Here is a 19890-nt window from a genome sequence, read left to right on the forward strand (position 1 = left end):
TCTATCTATCTATCTATCTATCTATCTATCTATCTATCTATCTATCTATCATCCATCTCTCTCTCTAGCTATCATCTATCTATCTATCTATCTATCATCTATCTATCTATATCTATCTATCTCTCTATCTATCATCTCTCTCTCTCTCTCTCTATCTATCATCCATCTCTCTCTCTCTCTCTCTCTAGCTATCATCTATCTATCTATCTATCTATCTATCTATCTATCTATCTATCTATCTATCTATCTATCCTCTCTCTCTCTCTCTCTCTCTCTCTCTATCTATCTATCATCTCTCTCTCTATCTCTATCTATCTATCTATCTATCTATCTATCTATCTATCTATCTATCTATCTCTGTATCTATCTATCTATCTATCTTATTTAATATTAATTTATAAATATAATTTATAAATATATTGAAGGATATATATAGTACAGTATATCCTTCAATATACCAGGGTGATTCGACACAAAATGTAACCCTTCCCTGGTACAGAGCTGAAGGGATTGGATACTGTAGCCTAGACGATAATTCTCTGCCTTACAAGGCAAAGGTTGCAGGTTCAAGTCCCAGTGGGTATGGCTAGCTGATGAGGCCAAAATAAGGCCGAAATAGATCTATCCTAGTCTCCCTTAATTTTCAAATTCAGCAAAAAAACATGTGACACACACACACACACACACACACACACACACACACACACACACATATATATATATATATAAATATATATAAATACATAGACACACATATATTTATGCATATACACACCCCCATACATTTACTTTTCATTTATTTCATTTATTTATTTCTCAAGCAATTATCTGGGGATCATTTGTACTTACAAAACATTAGATAAGTCATGATAAAAAGTAGACCATCGGACAGGGACGGCAGGCACAAGGGTGCCCTTATGCAGGCCCCTGTGCACATACCCACTACATACACCTCACAATGAGCCGGGATTTCACATCTGAGGCGGCACTGGAACTCGCAACCCTCCTGTTGTCTAGCCTGGCACTTTATCCATAGGACCAAACTTTGTCCCTTCTGCAGTTTCCAGTGTCTCTTCTCTACCCCTCCCTGCAACACAAACCTCCGGGCTCCGTTTCAGCCTCCGGGGGTTTTGTGCAAATGAAACGCCTGTGTTTAGTTTTGTGTGCATCGCGGGGTTGTGCCAAACCAGTAAATCTGGCTCTTCCACCAGGCTGTGATGATTAGGTGAACCATGGGTAAAGGTGTCTTCTTCTTTTTAATGAACCTGGCCAATAAATGGCATCTTCAACGGCGCGATGCCAAGCCGAGCGTTGGGTTCTTCATTGACCCCGAACATAGGATGCGGTTGTGTGCTTTGCGGTGTCCTGGTTATGTTTTGCTTACTGGCTATGGAATTCTTAATTTTAATTTTAATTCATCCTATCTCTTATAGATCTTAATTTTAATTCATCATCTCTCTTATAGATCTTAATTTTAATTCATCATATCTCTTATAGATCTTAATTTTAATTCATCATATCTCTTATATATCTTAATTTTAATTTTAGTTCATCATAGATCTTATAGATCTTAATTTTAATTTATCATATCTCTTATAGATCTTAATTTTAATTTTAATTCATCCTATCTCTTATAGATCTTAATTTTAATTCATCCTATCTCTTATAGATCTTAATTTTAATTTTAGTTCATCATATCTCTTATAGATCTTAATTTTAATTCATCATATCTCTTATAGATCTTAATTTTAATTCATCATATCTCTTATAGATCTTAATTTTAATTCATCATATCTCTTATAGATCTTAATTTTAATTCATCATATCTCTTATAGATCTTAATTTTAATTCATCCTATCTCTTATAGATCTTAATTTTAATTTTAGTTCATCATATCTCTTATAGATCTTAATTTTAATTCATCATATCTCTTATAGATCTTAATTTTAATTTTAATTCATCATCTCTCTTATAGATCTTAATTTTAATTCATCATATCTCTCATAGATCTTAATTTTAATTTTAATTCATCATATCTCTTATAGATCTTAATTTTAATTCATCATATCTCTTATAGATCTTAATTTTAATTTTAATTCATCATATCTCTTATAGATCTTAATTTTAACTTTAGTTCATCATATCTCTTATAGATTTTAATTTTAATTTTAATTCATCATATCTCTTATAGATTTTAATTTTAATTCATCATATCTCTTATAGATCTTAATTTTAATTTTAGTTCATCATATCTCTTATAGATCTTAATTTTAATTCATCATATCTCTTATAGATCTTAATTTTAATTTTTTGATTCTTCATACCTCAATGTATACTGTTTTTAAATGTTGTAAGTCTACCCAGGTCTTTGGAGAGGGGTGGCAAATAATAATAATAATAATAATAATAATAATAATAATAATAATAATATGCGGAGAGGGGCGGCATACAAATTTAATAAATATAATATATATATATACAAATATATATATATATAATAATAATAATAATAATAATGATGATGATAAATAATAATAATAATAATAATAATAATAACAACAACAACAATAATAACTGCACCCAGCATATTATTATGCTGGCTGCAATGCCAAAGGATCTCAGTGGACATTTGAGAACCATCGGAATTGACAAAATCTATTCTATTCTATTCTGTTCTGTTCTATTCTGGTGACTTTAAGACGGGTGGGCTGAGCAATTCTGGGAGTTGAAGTCCAGCCGGCTTCAAGTCCCCAAGGATGAGTAACTGTGCATTAAGTGGGATAAACTGAGCCAACAGATCAATCTCTCTCCGGTCATTGTCCGAGGGCTTCAGCCACGACCTCACACAATGGGGAGAGGGCAGCTTAAGCCCTTCCAGGGCAGCCGGTTAATCTCCACGTGGGAGTTTTCGGGAAGAACGCCCGAGGACGGACTATTCCTCCCCATCCCAATCTCAGGATTAGGAGGTCAAGATTTCCGATCAGGCCTTGGGAGGGAAGGTCAATTAGCTGACCCCTGTGGGGAAAATCTGGGTCACCCCCCCCATAGTATTGGGGGGTTGGACTAGATGACCCATAAGGTCCCTTTCCACTCTGTTAATGTGTTAAATAATAATAATTATAATGATGATAATAATAATAATAATAGTAATAGTAGTAATAGTAATGATGATAATGATAATGATAATAATGATAATAATAATAATAGTAATAGTAATGTTAATGATAATAATGATAATAATGATAATAATAATAATGATAATGTGAACCCAAGAACAAGGGGACACAATCTGAAGTGAGTTGGGGGGAAAGATCAAAAGCAACATGAGAAAATATGATTTCACTGAAAGAGAAGTAGATGCTTGGAACAAACCTGAACCTAGGATTACAACACAGGAGGGAAGTGTTTTTCATAGGAAAGTGAACCCAAGGACAAGGGGGGCACAATCTGAGGGTCAGTTGGGGGGAAAGATCAAAAGCAACATGAGGAAATATGATTTTACTGAAAGAGGAGTAGAGGCTTGGAACAAACTTCCAGCAGAGGTGGTTGGTCAATCCACAGGAACTGAATCTAAACATGCCTGGGATAAACATAGATCCATCCTAAGATAAAATACAGGAAATAGTATAAGGGCAGACGAGATGGACCACGAGGTCTTTTTCTGCCGTCAGTCTTCTAGGTTTGTAAAATGAGAAAATATTATCTCACTGAAAGAGTCGTAGATGCTTGGAACAAACTTCCATGCCTGGGATAAACAGAGATTCATCCTAACATAAAATACAGAAAATAGTAGAAGGGCAGACCAGATGGACCAGGAGGTCTTTTTCTACTGTCAGTCTTCTATGTTTCTAACATGAGAAAATATTATCTCACTGAAAGAGTCGTAGATGCCTGGAACAAACTTCCATGCCTGGGATAAACATATATCCATCCTAAGATAAAATACAGGAAATAATATAAGGGCAGACGAGATGGGCCATGAGGTCTTTCCTGCCGCCAGCCTTCTATGTTTCTAACGTGAAAAAATATTATTTCACTAAAAGAGTAGTAGATGCTTGGAACAAAGTTCCATGCCTGGGATAAACATAGATCCATCCTAAGATAAAATACAGAAAATAGTATAAGGGCAGACGAGATGGACCAGGAGGTCTTTTTCTGCCATCAATCTTCTAGGTTTCTATGTTTCTAATAATAATAATAATAATAATAATAATAATAATAATAATAATAATAATAATAATAATTTGAAAACCATCGGAATTGACCAAATCTCCACCGGTCAATTGCAAAAGGCCGCTTTACTGGGATGGGCAAACATAATTCGCCGCTACATCACGCAGTCCTAGGTGCTTGGGAAGCGCCCGACTGGGGATGAAATACGGAATCCAACATAGTGATCTCGTTCGCTGTGTTGTACTGACATAATAATAATAATAATAATAATAATAATAATAATAATAATAATAATAACAACGCAGTCCTAGGTGCTTGGGAAGCGCCCGACTGGGGATGAAATACGAAATCCAACATAGTGATCTCGTTTGCTGTGTTGCATTGACATAATAATAATAATAATAATAATAATAATGATAATAATAATAATAATAATGGTGACAATGATAATAAGGATAATAATAATAATAATAATAATAATAATAATAATAATAATGGTGACAATGATAATAATGATAATGATGATGATAATAATAATAATAATAATGATAATAATAATAATAATAATAATAATAATAATAATAATAATAATGGAACACATCCCGGATCTGAATGAAATATTCTCCTTGAATACTTTGTTCTGTGCAAAGTCGAAGGTGCTGACAACAGCAGGTGGAATCAATCGATTATCAATCCATGTCGCTTCCTAAGTGGACCAGTTTGACTTCACAGAAGTTTGATTGACTTGAAGTTATCTTCTGTTGTTTAAGTGCTCCCTTTTTTTGAGCAATATATCTCTTCCATTTTATTGATATAAACCTCTACGTATATATATACTGCTCAAAAAAATCAAGGAAACCCTCAAAGTGGACCAGTTTGACTTCACAGAAGTTTGATTTACCTGGAGTTCCATTGTGTTGTTGAAGGGTTCCCTTTGTTGTTGTTTTTTCAGCAGTGTATATATATATATATATATATTTGTTTTCGTAAATTTTCACAGGGCAAAACCCGAACTCAGAACAATCTACATATATATATATATATATATATATATATATATATATATATATATATATATATATCCAGTCCAGATAATAACTTGTGACAAAAATGAGGTTATAATTCCCCCAAAAGTTTCTGGTTTTTAAAAAATAATTTTTATATGGATTTTTTAAGTGGACCAGTTTGACTTTACAGAAGTTTGATTGACTTGGAGTTCCATTGTGTTGTTGAAGGGTTCCCTTTGTTGTTGTTTTTTCAGCGGTGTGTGTATATATATATCCAGTCCAGATAATAACTTCGGACAAAAATGAGGTTATAAATCCCTCAAAAGTTTCTGTTTTTTTAAAAATAATTTTTATTGGATTTTTTAAGTGGACCAGTTTGACCCAAAAGTTTCTTGCATGTCTGTTTTTTTTGTTTGTTTGTTATATGTGTCTATTAAACTAATAATATCATAAACTTTTAGGAACATTATAAATTAAAACGGCTAAATCTTTAAAGTCACAACTTAGCGGTCAACAATATAGTTGACCAATCAATAGTAAAGATCGTTGCAATTCTATAGAGTTTAAATTGGACTATACAAGTTCCAAATCTATGCAAAATGAGAATGAAAATGTCAATTATGTTCATCTCAATTTATATAAATTAATACGGGTCAATTCGATACATCCATGAAAAATCACTCTTTATAGTCATAGCATTTTTTTTAACTTTTGTGATGTTTACCACCTAGTTTACAGTTTGGAAATGCTCATTTAAATCTTACGTGTTATATTTGTTTTCTTCTTCATAATCCATGAAATTATTTCAATAAAAAAATAATAATTAGAGGGAAAGGAAAATTCAGATGATTATAAAATATGGGCGAAATTTTACGACTGGTTAAAAGAAAGAACAGCGAAGAATTCAATAAAAATTCAAGCAAATAAAAGAATTAAAGATTATGAGAAAAAAGCAAAATATTTTGTGTATGTCTTTTAAAAAACAAGTAAAAAAAAATAAAAAAATAAAAATTAATAATAATTAATAATAATAATTTTAAAAATGCCCGACTAACTGACCTCTGGTTGCTTTCCCCAAAAAAGACGCGGCCTCCGCATTGTCCCACGAAATGTCTTTTGCCTTTTTCCTCGCTCGCCCGCCCGCGCCGCTTTTTCCCCGAAGACGCGAACCGCAAAGCCAACCAAAGTCCGCCTGGAAAAGGAGGCGGAGGCGGCGGAGGCGGGGCCTGGAAGGGAGGGGAGGGGGGCGTGGCCGGCCGCGGGAAGAGCGGCGCCTGGGCGAGACAATGGAAGCGCCGGAGGGAGGCGCGCCGAGCCCCGGGAACAGCCGCGCCGACTCCGCAGGTTCGAATCCGCCGGAGCGGAGGGGGGAAAAGGGAAGGGAGAGGCCGGAGCGGGAAGAGGCGGGTGCATCGGGTCCTTTCCAAAGCGGGGACCAGCCCGGCAGCCGCCTGGGCCCCTGTTTGGCCCAACGGAGGCTCGAATCCCACCTCCACCCTTGCCTTATTTTTTTATTTTTTATTTTTTTTGCAATTGCCTGGAAAGCGGAAGGAGCCGCCCGGGAGCGGGAGAAGGCGGCTGGGGCGCGGGCCGGGCCGGGACAAAAGCCGGAGGAGACGGGGGGGAGGAAACCACAGCCCCCCAGCAGGGTAAATCCGGATCCTTTTGTTCGGGGCGCCTTGCAACGGTTGCAAGCGGGGGGAAGAGGCGTGGTTGCATTGCAAAAGGAGCGGGGAGGCCGTCGGAGGGGGCTTTTGCAAGGGGAAGGGCCTCCTCCCCGGCCTGGTCTGGCCTGAGTTGGCCCCCTTCGGGCTCTAGGGTCGGTGGGGGGGGTCCCCTTGGCCTTAGGAGCAGGGTAGGTGTAGAGGGCCTGGCCTGGTCTTGGAACGGGGGGTGTGCGTGGAAATCTAGGGTTTGCACGTGTGAAGAGGCTGCAATGAAACCTGGGTTTTGGAAAAAAACGGGCTGCAATCCAACTTGGGCTTTGGGAAAGAGTGGGGATGTGGCAATCTTGGCGTTTGCACGTGTGGACGGGCTGCAATGCAACCTGGGTTTGAAAAGGGGGTGGGAATCTAGGGTTTGCACGTGTGAAGGGGCTGCAATACAACCTGGGTTTGAAAAGGGGGTGGGAATCTAGGGTTTGCACGTGTGAAGGGGCTGCAATGCAACCTGGGTTTGAAAAGGGGGTGGGAATCTAGGGTTTGCACGTGTGAAGGGGCTGCAATGCAACCTGGGTTTGAAAAGGGGGTGGGAATCTAGGGTTTGCACGTGTGAAGGGGCTGCAATGCAACCTGGGTTTGAAAAGGGGGTGGGAATCTAGGGTTTGCACGTGTGAAGGGGCTGCAATGCAACCTGGGTTTGAAAAGGGGCTGGGAATCTAGGGTTTACACGTGTGAACAGACTGCAATGGAACCTGGGCTTTGGAAGAGTGTGCATGTGGCAATCTTAGGGTTTGAATGTGTGACCTGGGTTTTAAAGGGGTGGGAATCTAGGGTTTGCATGTGGGAACAGGCTGCAATGCAACCTGGGTTTGAAAAGGGGGTGGGAATCTAGGGTTTGCACGTGTGAACAGACTGCAATGAAACCTGGGTTTTGAAAAAACGAGGTTGCAATGCAACCTGGGCTTAGGAAAAGTGTGTGTATGTGGCAATCTTAGGAGTTTGCACGTGTGAACGGGCTACAGTGCAACCTGGGTTTTAAAAGGGGGGGGGAAATCTAGGGTTTGCACGTGTGAACAGACTGCAATGGAACCTGGGCTTTGGAAAAGTGTGCATGTGGCAATCTTAGGGTTTGAATGTGTGACCTGGGTTTTAAAGGGGTGGGAATCTAGGGTTTGCATGTGTGAACAGGCTGCAATGAAACCTGGGTTTTAAAGGGGTGGGAATCTAGTGTTTGCACGTGTGAACAGACTGCAATGGAACCTGGGCTTTGGAAGAGTGTGCATGTGGCAATCTTAGGGTTTGAATGTGTGACCTGGGTTTTAAAGGGGTGGGAATCTAGGGTTTGCATGTGTGAGTGGGCTGCAATGCAACCTGGGTTTTAAAGGGGTGGGAATCTAGGGTTTGCACGTGTGAACAGGCTGCAATGAAACCTGGGTTTTGAAAAAACGGGGTGGCAATGCAACCTGGGCTTTGGGAAAAGTGGGTGTATGTAGCAATCTTAGGAGTTTGCACGTGTGAACGGGCTACAGTGCAACCTGGGTTGGGTTGGTTTTCCACCCCAACTTCCTGGGAACCACCTGGTAAAAATGGCTGGGACCCCTTGACCCCCTCCGACCTCATCCTCCCCCCTTTGGTCAGTTGGGGTGAAAACTGGGGGTGTCCAGTTCTTTTTTTGGGGAGGGGGGTCTTCGCCTTAATTCCTGCCCACCTCTTGACCCCAGGGGCATTCTGGCTTAGTTCCTAAAACCATGGTTTGTTGCATCCATCCCACTGCCTGGCTCCCCCCCCCAAGAGCAACGTGGGGTGTCCAGTATATTGGGGAGGGGGCTGTAAACCTGACCCCAATCCATTTGGGGTGTCTGGGCTGTTTTTTCCCTTGGGCAAAGGGACCCCCCCCTCCCTCTGTGTGTGTTTTGCTCTTTTGCACCCCCCCTGCAAGAATTGGGGGGGGGCAGGGGTCCTCTGGCTTTGTGAGAAGCCCCCCACCCACTTTGCAGAGGGTCTTGGGTGTGAAACTCAGAAGGGGGGGGTGTCGCCGATCCAGTCTTTTTAGCAGAGGGGGTGCAAGGCCTTTTGGGGTGGGGAGGGTCTTTCCTTGAGTGGGAGGGGGGGGGTCTTCAGCAGCTCAATGGAGGGGGGGGGAGAAAAGAGAGGAGGGGGCTGCAGAGAACCACAAAGGGAGGGGGCCACCAGCAGCAGACCCCATCTGCTTAGCAAAAAAATACGATTTTTCCGTTTGTGCAATGGAGCTGTTGGGTTGTTTGCAAGCTGCTATTGGTGGTCGGGGTCAAGGCATATTTTTTGGGGGTGTGTGTGAAATAAAAGCCCCTCATTTCTGGAGTGACGGTCACTCCTGGGGTCCACCAAGCCAGTTTGGGTCAGATTCCAGCCTTTTTTTTGTGATTATTATTATTATTATTATTTTTGCTGGAGTTTCTCACAAGACGAAAGGAGTGAAATTTTAATTTTGGGCAAGGTTTGCAAGTGTCCATTTTGTGACCTCCTGGCCTGGGTGGACGGGAGAGCTCCGGCCGGCTCGTCCCCGCCAGGTCCTTCTTTCCTGACCTCCCAAGAAGTCAGTTTAACTCTGGTTTGTGGGCGAATAAACCGTAGTTTGGCGAGGTTCGGGCAGCAATAGAAGCTTCGGGGTGGCTTCGCTTTGGGGGAATTGGTCCCGCTGATTTCTTCGGAAAATGACCACAAATATATATATATATATATATATATATATTTAAAATATTTCCCCCTTTCTGTGTCTTCCGCCACCGGGATTGCTAGGCTACCGTCGCCTCCGGGAGGGAGGGGCTGAACAGAGAATTTCCCAGGCTTTAAAAAAGCATTCGACTCAGTTTTCCATTGTTGAAAAATGTTAAGTGTTGTGTGTTGGGAATGGGAGGGGGCGGAGAAGCTGGGGAAACCCCCCTTTTTTTGTGGGCTGTGGGGAAGCTCCTTGGGATCCGGCACCCCTCCCATTTCTGACTTGGCCCCCCCTTGTCAAGAAAGAATATTGGGGTGCAAGAAACGGGAGAACGTCGGGGTATAACAAACGGGAAAATACCGGGGAGCAAGAAACGGGAGAATATTGGGGTATAACAAACGGGAGAATATTGGGGTACAAGAAATGGGAGAATATTGGGGTATAACAAACGGGAGAATATTGGGGTACAAGAAACGGGAGAATATTGGGGTACAAGATACGGGAGAATATTGGGGTACAAGATACGGGAGAATATTGGGGTATAACAAACGGGAGAATATTGGGGTACAAGATACGGGAGAATATTGGGGTATAACAAACGGGAGAATATTGGGGTACAAGATACGGGAGAATATTGGGGTATAACAAACGGGAGAATATTGGGGTACAAGATACGGGAGAATATTGGGGTATAACAAACGGGAGAATATTGGGGTATAACAAACGGGAGAATATTGGGGTACAAGATACGGGAGAATATTGGGGTACAAGAAATGGGAGAATATTGGGGTACAAGAAATGGGAGAATATTGGGGTATAACAAACGGGAAAATATCGGGGAGCAAGAAACGGGAGAATATTGGGGTATAACAAACGGGAGAATATTGGGGTACAAGAAATGGGAGAATATTGGGGTATAACAAACGGGAGAATATTGGGGTACAAGAAACGGGAGAATATTGGGGTACAAGATACGGGAGAATATTGGGGTACAAGATACGGGAGAATATTGGGGTATAACAAACGGGAGAATATTGGGGTACAAGATACGGGAGAATATTGGGGTATAACAAACGGGAGAATATTGGGGTATAACAAACGGGAGAATATTGGGGTACAAGATACGGGAGAATATTGGGGTACAAGAAATGGGAGAATATTGGGGTACAAGAAACGGGAGAATATTGGGGTATAACAAACGGGAGAATATTGGGGTACAAGATATGGGAGAATATTGGGGTACATGGCTAGAAGCATTGGCATTCCTTATTGCTTAGAAGGCAGCTGGGTTTAGGGGTCTCAGGGTCAGGAATTGGGGGGTATTTATTTATTTATTTGGATATCGAGGGCAGAAGAAGACCTCCTGGTCCATCTCGTCTGCCCTTATCCTATTTCCTGTACATTTTATCTTAGGATGGATATATATGTTTGTCCCAGGCATGTTTAAATTCAGTGACTGTGGATTAACCGACCACGTCTGCTGGAAGTTTGTTCCAAGCCTCTACGACTCTTTCAGTCAAATCATATTTTCTCACGTTGCTTTTGATCTTTCCCTTCAACTAACTTCAGATTCTGTCCCCTTGTTCTTGGGTTCACTTTCCTATTAAAAACACTTCCCTCCTGGACCTTATTTAACCCTTTAACATATTTAAATGTTTCGATCATGTCCCCCCTTTTCCTTCCGTCCTCCAGACTCTACAGATGGAGTCCATGAAGTCTTTCCTGATACGTTTGATGCTCAAGACCTTCCACCATTCTTGTAGCCCGTCTTTGGACCCCTTCAATTTTGTCCATATCTTTTTGTAGGTGAGGTCTCCAGAGGGAACCCTGGAGGTCTTCTAGTCCAACCCCCTCCCAACATCATAGAATGACATGGGCAGAAGGGATTCTGGAGGTCATCTTGTCCAACCTCCTGCCCAAGATCAAAGAATCACAGGGCCGGAAGGGAACCCTGAAGGTCATACCGAACACAAGGGAACCCTGAAGGTCATACCGAACGCTGCAGAAGCCACCGCCTGGCTGTCCTCTGCTGAGAAGAGCAGCCGGGCGCCGGTGGCGGCGGAGGAAGGCGAACACCGGGGAGCTGTCGGCCGGTTGGCCGGCACAAAAGGAGCTGGTGAATCCCACGAAGAGATTCCGGGGGCGGAGCTTTGATGTCACGTATACCAGCAGGCTGCTAAGGACGCCAAGGGAATCACTTCCTGGATTCCAGGGGCTGCACTAGAATAATGGAGGGAGGATGGAATCCAGGAAGTGATCACCTTGGCGTCCTTAGCAACATGTATATGTGACGTCAAAGCTCCACCCCCGGAATCTCTTCGTGGGATTCCCCAGCTCCTTTCGCTTGTGACGCCACTGCGGCGTCCTTTTTCGTAAAAATAAATAAAAATAAAACATCCGTAAAAATAAAAAAACGATGGGATTCCGGGGTCGGAGCTTTGGTGCCATGTATACCGGCAGGTTGCTAAGCATGCCAAGGCGATCACTTCCTGGATTCCGGGGGCGGCACTAGAATAACGGAGGGAGGATAGAATCCAGGAAGTGATCACCTTGGCGTGCTTAGCAACCTGCCGGTATATGTGACATCAAAGCTCCGCCCCCGGAATCTGTTCGTGGGATTCCCCAGCTCCTTTCGCTTGTGATGCCACTGCGGCGTCCTTTTTCGTAAAAATAAATAAAAATAAAACATCCGTAAAAATAAAAAAACGATGGGATTCCGGGGTCGGAGCTTTGGTGCCATGTATACCGGCAGGTTGCTAAGCACTCTAAGGCGATCACTTCCTGGATTCCAGGGGCGGCACTAGAATAATGGAGGGAGGATGGAATCCAGGAAGTGATCACCTTGGCGTGCTTAGCAACCTGTCGGTATACATGACGTCCAAGCTCCGCCCCCGGAATCTCTTCGTTTTGCTTGCGGTGCCACTGCGGCGTCCTTTTTCCTAAAAATAAATAAAAATAAAACATCCGTAAAAATAAAAAAACGATGGGATTCGCGGGGCAGAGCTTTGGTGCCACGGACCGTTCGGGTTCGGCCGAACTTTGCGTAAAGTTCGTCCGAACTCGCCGGGTTCGCCCATCACTATTAACGACGAGTGATTCGCCTAACAGCTGCAACAAACTCGCAATACGGGACACAACCCATTTAAAAGTTGTCTTGCTTAACAACAGGAATTTTGGGTTCGGGTACCGGTCGTAATTCGGTGAAACTATCGGGGTGTAAATTACGAGGAAGCAGGAGTTTGAAGGGACTTGGAGAAAAACGTCCCACGGCAAACGCCGTTCGAGATGGTGGACAGATGTGGTGAGGAAAATGGTGGACGGCCCTTGGCCGGAGGGACGTTTAATTAGGGAGAGGCTTAATTACGGTGATCCATAATCTGGCCGACGGTGACACGCCGATGGAATTAGAGCTTCGTCGGAAATGGATCAAGGGATTTTGGCTGGACAAGAGGCGGTGAAAAAAACGCTTTGTGTTCATCGTTACGGAAAACGAGGCGCTAACACGTCGCCGTCTTCGTTGGTGAAAATATGGACGATCTGATGCTCTTGAGGGGGGTAAATCATTGGAATCAGATTTATTGATTGATTTAATTTGATTTGATTTGTATCCCGCCCCCTCTCCGTAGACCAACAACGATAATAAAACAACACAGAAACATAGAAGACGGACGGCAGAAAAAGACCTCCTGGTCCATCTCGTCTGCCCTTATACTCTTTCCTGTATTTTATCTTAGGATGGATCTATGTTTATCCCAGGCATGGAAGTTTGTTCCAAGCATCTACGACTCTTTCAGTGAAATAATATTTTCTCATTTTAGAAACCTAGAAGACTGAGGGCAGAAAAAGACCTCATGGTCCATCTCGTCTGCCCTTCCAATATTTCCTGTATTTTATCTTAGGATGGATATATGTTTATCCCAGGCATGGAAGTTTGTTCCAAGCATCTACTGCTCTTTCAGTGAGATAATATTTTCTCATGATAGAAACATAGAAGACTGACGGCAGAAAAAGACCTCAAGGTCCATCTGGTCTGCCCTTATACTATTTCCTGTATTTTATCTTAGGATGGATCTCTGTTTATCCCAGGCATGGAAGTTTGTTCCAAGCATCTACTACTCTTTCAGTGAAATAATATTTTCTCATGTTAGAAACCTAGAAGACTGACGGCAGAAAAAGAGCTCATGGTCCATCTCGTCTGCCCTTATACTGTTTCCTGTATTTTACCTTAGGATGGATCTGTGTTTATCCCAGGCATGGAAGTTTGTTCCAAGCATCTACTACTCTTTCAGTGAAATAATATTTTCTCATGTTAGAAACCTAGAAGACTGACGGCAGAAAAAGACCTCATGGTCCGTCTCGTCTGCCCTTCTACTATTTCCTGTATTTTATCTTAGGATGGATCTGTGTTTATCCCAGGCATGTTTCAATTCACTGACTGTGGATTTATCTACCACGTCTGCTGGGAGTTTGTTCCAAGCATCTACTACTCTTTCAGTCAAATCATATTTTCTCATGTTGCTTTTGATCTTTCCCCCAAGTAACTTCAGATTGTGCCCCCTTGTTCTTGGGTTCACTTCCCTATTAAAAACACTTAAACCCTCCTGGACCTTATTTAACCCTTTAACATATTTCAATGTCTCGATCCTGTCCCCCCTTTTCCTTCTGTCCTCCAGACTCTACAGATGGAGTCCATGGAGTCTTTCCTGGTCAGTTTAATGCTGTATAGAGCGCTGGTGAGACCCCATTGGGAATAACACTGTCCAGTTCTGGAGACCTCACCTACAAAAAGATATGGACCAAATTGAAGGGGTCCAAAGACGGGCTACAAGAATGGTGGAAGGTCTCAAGCATCAAACTGACCAGGAAAGACTTCATGGACTCCATCTGTAGAGTCTGGAGGACAGAAGGAAAAGGGGGGACACGATCGAAACATTTAAATATATTAAAAGGTTAAATGAGGTCCAGGAGGGTTTAAGTGTTTTTAATAGGAAAGTGAACCCAAGAACAAGGGGACACAATCTGAAGTGAGTTGGGGGGAAAGATCAAAGGCAACATGAGAAAATATTATTTCACTGAAAGAGTAGTAGATGCTTGGAACAAACTTGAACCTATGATTACAACACAGGAGGGAAGTGTTTTTCATAGGAAATTGAACCCAAGAACAAGGGGACACAATCTGAAGTGAGTTGGGGGGAAAGATCAAAAGCAATGTGAGAAAATATGATTTGACGGAAAGAGTCGTAGATGCTTGGAACAAACGTCCAGCAGACGTTCTGGGAGTTGAAGTCCACAAGTCTTAAAATTGCCAAGTTTGGGGACCCCCCCTGCCCCAGGAAGTCTCAAAAGAATTTCCGCAGAAGATTTGTAGGATTGATGTACAAACCTTTGGCTGAGCCCCTCCCTGTCTCAAAAAAAGGTGCCACCACTTGCTAGGTCCTGCCTGCTTTTCCTGGCAAAGATGGCCGAATGTTGGTTCAGCGAGTTGAGCAAAGGTTTGGCCCGTTGTACACAAGTTGTGCATTGTTTGTTTAACCGGAATGTCTTATATTTATTAATAAAGACTTTTTTGTCGAACTTCAAGGATTTATGGGTAGTTTTCAGCGAATGCTCCTTTCGTATAGAGCAGTGATGCCGAACCTATGATACGCGGGCCAGAGGTGGTGCGCGGAGCCACGGCGTTATATCGGCTCCAGCGCGCTGGTCATCTGATTTTTCGACCTTCTTTTTGGCCGATTTTGCTCACCCCGGGGTCCAGGGAAGCTTTCGGAAGCCTTGCTCCTCCTCCGGCCCTCCGGTGCCCTGGAGAATAAAGTGACCCCCTCCTCTCTGTGGCAACCCCTCGTATACTGCTATCATGTCCACTCTGGCCCTCCTTTTCTCTAGGCTGTCCATGCCCAGTTCCCCCAGTCTCTCTTTGTAAGTCTTGGTTTGTAGACCCCTGGTCATTTCGGTTGCTCTTTTCTGCACCTTCTCCAGAGTTTCAACGTCTCTTTTGAAGTGTGGTGACCAGAACTGAACACAGTACCCCAGGTGTGGTCTGACCAGGGCGTAGTAGAGTGGTATTAAGACTTCCCTGGTCTTGGAGTGTGTATCCCCCTGTTGATGCAGCTTAGGATGGTGTTGGCTTTTTTGGCCGCTGCTGCACATTGTTGGCTCATGTTTAGTTGATTGTCCACCAAGACTCCGAGATCTACTGCTGAGAGGGGTCTCTCCCAGGCTGTATGTGTGTCCAGGGGTTTTTCTGCCTAGGTTAAGGACTAGGAGGGACAATAGGACAGGGGACAGAAGGCACTCTAGACTTTCTTTGGACTTCCTTTGGACTTTTGATTATGTACTGATTGATTGATTTTGTCCAATACACAATGAGGGTTTTAGTGGGTATATATCTATATACCCATAGTAAAATACATGATGAAGGTTATAGAGGAGAGACTCATAGTAAAATATATCTAAGAAAGAATGGAAGATAGAGGAATAGAACGTATCAATGAAAGAATAGAAGAAGAGATAGAGGAATAGAAGAAAGGTAGAGGAGATATTTATTTTATTTTATTCATTCATTCATTCATTCATTTATTTTGTCCAATACACAATGAGGGTTTTAGTGGGTATATATCTATATACCCATAGTAAAATACATGATGAAGGTTATAGAGGAGAGACTCATAGTAAAATATATCAATGAAAGAATAGAAGAGAAGATAGAGGAATAAAATATATCAATGAAAGAATAGAAGAAGAGATATAGGAATAGAAGAAAGGTAGAGGAGATATTTATTTTATTTTATTCATTCATTCACTCATTCATTCATTCATTCATTTTGTCCAATACACAATGAGGGTTTTAGTGGGTATATATCTATATACCCATAGTAAAATACATGATGAAGGTTATAGAGGAGATACTCATAGTAAAATATATCAATGAAAGAATAGAAGAGAAGATAGAGGAATAAAATATATCAATGAAAGAATAGAAGAGAAGATAGAGGAATAAAATATATCAATGAAAGAATAGAAGAGATATAGGAATGGAAGAAAGGTATAGGAGATATTTATTTTATTTATTTATTTATTCATTCATTTATTTATTTATTTATTTATTTTGTCCAATGTACAATGAGGGGTTTAGTGGGTATATATCTATATACCCATAGTAAAATACATGATGAAGGTTATAGAGGAGATACTCATAGTAAAATATATCTAAGAAAGAAGAGAAGAGAAGATAGAGGAATAGAACATATCAATGAAAGAATAGAAGAAGAGATAGAGGAATAGAAGAAAGGTATAGGAGATATTTATTTTATTTTATTCATTCATTCATTCATTCATTTATTTTGTCCAATACACAATGAGGGTTTTAGTGGGTATATATCTATATACCCATAGTAAAATACATGATGAAGGTTATAGAGGAGAGACTCATAGTAAAATATATCTAAGAGAGAAGAGAAGAGAAGATAGAGGAATAGAACATATCAATGAAAGAATAGAAGAAGAGATAGAGGAATAGAAGAAAGGTATAGGAGATATTTATTTATTTTATTTATTTATTTTGTCCAATACACAATGAGGGTTTTAGTGGGTTTATATCTATATACACATAGTAAAATACATGATGAAGGTTATAGAGGAGAGACTCATAGTAAAATATATCTAAGAGAGAAGAGAAGAGAAGATAGAGGAATAGAACATATCAATGAAAGAATAGAAGGAGAGATAGAGGAATAGAAGAAAGGTATAGGAGATATTTATTTATTTCATTTATTTATTTAGTCTAAAACACAATGAGGGTTTTAGTGGGTTTATATCTATATACACATAGTAAAATACATGATGAAGGTTATAGAGGAGAGAATCATAGTAAAATATATCTAAGAAAGAAGAGAAGAGAAGATAGAGGAATAGAACATATCAATGAAAGAATAGAAGAAGAGATAGAGGAATAGAAGAAAGGTAGAGGAGATTTAGGAGAGCAATAGGACAGGGGACGGAAGGCAGTCCAGTGCGCTTATGCACGCCCCTTACTGACCTCTTAGGAATCTGGAGAGGTCAACCGTGGATAATCTAAGGGTCAAATGTTGAGGGTTAGGGGACGATAGTGAGTTCCACGCTTCGACAACTCGGTGACTAAAGTCGTATTTTTTACAGTCAAGTTTGGAGCGGTTAATGTTGAGCTTGTATCTGTTGCGTGCTCTTGTGTTGTTGTGGTTGAAGCTGAAGTAGTCGTTGACAGGGCAGGACGTTGCAGCATAGGATCTTGTGGGCAAGACTTAGACCATGTTTAAGGCGTCGTAGTTCTTAGTTCTAAGCTACTCTGTTATGGATCAAAAGTTTTTTGAGAAAGTTTCAAATGTCTTGAACCCTCTTCATTCTGGCAAAGACGATCGAAGGGCGAGATAACCCTTCTTGGAGGACTCTGGTGGTGATGGTGGTGGAGAATTGGGAAGCTTTGGGTCTGGGGGAGGGAGGACAGCATCGGTTGGCTGTGGAGACCCCTATAAAGTTTACGGGCTCATAAAATTGGGAAATACGCATTCCAGCTGTGTGAGTTTGCAAGGGAGCCTTGGTAATGTCCACCAAGCCTGTGAGAAGATCCAGATGTTTCTGGATTTGGACAGGGGAGCCCTGGACTTTGGAGGGGGGGCTCTGGGGAGGCTTAGAAGGGGCTCTAAGGGGGGCTGAAAGGCAGGCTCCAGGAATTCTGGGAGTTGAAGTCCACATGTCACAGAAGAGCCAACTTGGCCCACCCCTGGTCTAGTCCAACCCCCTGCCCAAGATCATAGAATCCTAGGGCTGGAAAGGACCTTGGAGGTCTTCTAGTCTACGGGTAGGCCAAGTTGGCTCTTCTATGAGTTGTGGACCTCAACTCCCAGAATTCCTGAGCTAGCATGATTGACTCAGGAATTCTGGGAGTTGAGGTCCACATGTCATAGAAGAGCCAACTTTGCCTACCCCTGTTCTAGTCCAACCCCCTGCCCAAGATCATAGAATCCTAGGGCTGGAAAGGACCTTGGAGGTCTTCTAGTCTACGGGTAGGCCAAGTTGGCTCTTCTATGAGTTGTGGACCTCAACTCCCAGAATTCCTGAGCTAGCATGATTGACTCAGGAATTCTGGGAGTTGAGGTCCACATGTCATAGAAGAGCCAACTTGGCCTACCTTGGATCTAGTCCAACCCTCTGTCCAAGATCATAGAATCCTAAGGCTGGAAGGGACCTTGGAGGTCTTCTACTCTACGGGTAGGCCAAGTTTTGCTCTTCTATGAGTTGTGGACTTCAACTCCCAGAATGCCTGAGCTAGCATGATTGACTCAGGAATTCTGGGAGTTGAGGTCCACATGTCATAGAAGAGCCAACTTGGCCTACCTTGGATCTAGTCCAACCCTCTGCCCAAGATCATAGAATCCTAGGGCTGGAAGGGACCTTGTAGGTCTTCTAGTCTAGGCGTAGGCCAAGGGGGCCCTTCTATGACTTGTGGACTTCAACACCCAGAATTCCTGAGTCGGTCATGCTAGCTCAGGAATTCTGGGAGTTGAAGTCCACATGTCATAAAAGAGCCAACTTCTCCTACCTTGGATCTAGTCCAACCTCCTGCCCAAAATCATAGAATTCTAGGGCTGGAAGGGACCTTGGAGGTCTTCTACTCTACGGGTAGGCCAAGTTTTGCTCTTCTATGAGTTGTGGACTTCAACTCCCAGAATTCCTGAGCTAGCATGATTGACTCAGGAATTCTGGGAGTTGAGGTCCACAACTCATAGAAGAGCCAACTTTGCCTTCCCCTAGACTTGTAGATCTCCAAGCCCACATGTCATAGATGAGCCAACTTTGCCTTCCCCTAGACTTGTAGATCTCCAAGTCCACATGTCATAGATGAGCCAACTTTGCCTTGCCCTAGACTTGAAGATCTCCAAGCCCACATGTCATAGATGAGCCAACTTTGCCTTGCCCTAGACTTGAAGATCTCCAAGTCCACATGTCATAGATGAGCCAGCTTTGCCTTCCCCTAGACTTGAAGATCTCCAAGTCCACATGTCATAGAAGAGCCAACTTTACCTGCCCCTAGACTTGAAGATCTCCAAGTCCACATGTCATAGATGAGCCAACTTTGCCTGTCCCTAGACTTGAAGATCTCAAAGTCCACATGTCATAGATGAGCCAACTTTGCCTGTCCCTAGACTAGAAGATCTCAAAGTCCACATGTCGTAGATGAGCCAACTTTGCCTTCTCCTAGACTTGAAGATCTCCAAGTCCACATGTCATAGATGAGCCAACTTTGCCTTCTCCTAGACTTGAAGATCTCCAAGTCCACATGTCATAGATGAGCCAACTTTGCCTTGCCCTAGACTTG

General features: G+C 42.1%; 2 protein-coding genes across 3 annotated transcripts in view; one reads left to right on the forward strand and one right to left on the reverse strand.

Annotated features, from left to right (window-relative positions):
- The window catches only part of LOC139155214 (Golgi-associated RAB2B interactor protein 3-like), a 34582-nt gene extending 28252 nt beyond the window's left edge, over positions 1 to 6330 (reverse strand). Inside the window, exon 1 of the mRNA XM_070730309.1 lies at positions 6240 to 6330. Within this exon, the coding sequence (XP_070586410.1) occupies positions 6240 to 6278 (39 nt within the window). The 5' untranslated portion in view covers positions 6279 to 6330. The remainder of the gene's footprint in view (positions 1 to 6239) is intronic.
- Positions 6331 to 6464: 134 nt separating this feature from the next.
- The window catches only part of VANGL2 (VANGL planar cell polarity protein 2), a 53435-nt gene continuing 40009 nt past the window's right edge, over positions 6465 to 19890 (forward strand). The window contains exons 1-2 of one of the 2 annotated variants that reach the window (XM_070730305.1): positions 6465 to 6524; positions 6726 to 6829. The gene's annotated coding sequence lies outside the window, so the exon portion shown is untranslated. Of the gene's footprint in view, positions 6525 to 6554; positions 6830 to 19890 lie in introns of those variants that run through there. The other variant, XM_070730304.1, reaches the window with a different exon arrangement.

This window comes from Erythrolamprus reginae, assembly GCF_031021105.1.
Source record: "Erythrolamprus reginae isolate rEryReg1 chromosome 13 unlocalized genomic scaffold, rEryReg1.hap1 SUPER_13_unloc_9, whole genome shotgun sequence".
Lineage (NCBI taxonomy): Eukaryota > Metazoa > Chordata > Lepidosauria > Squamata > Dipsadidae > Erythrolamprus > Erythrolamprus reginae.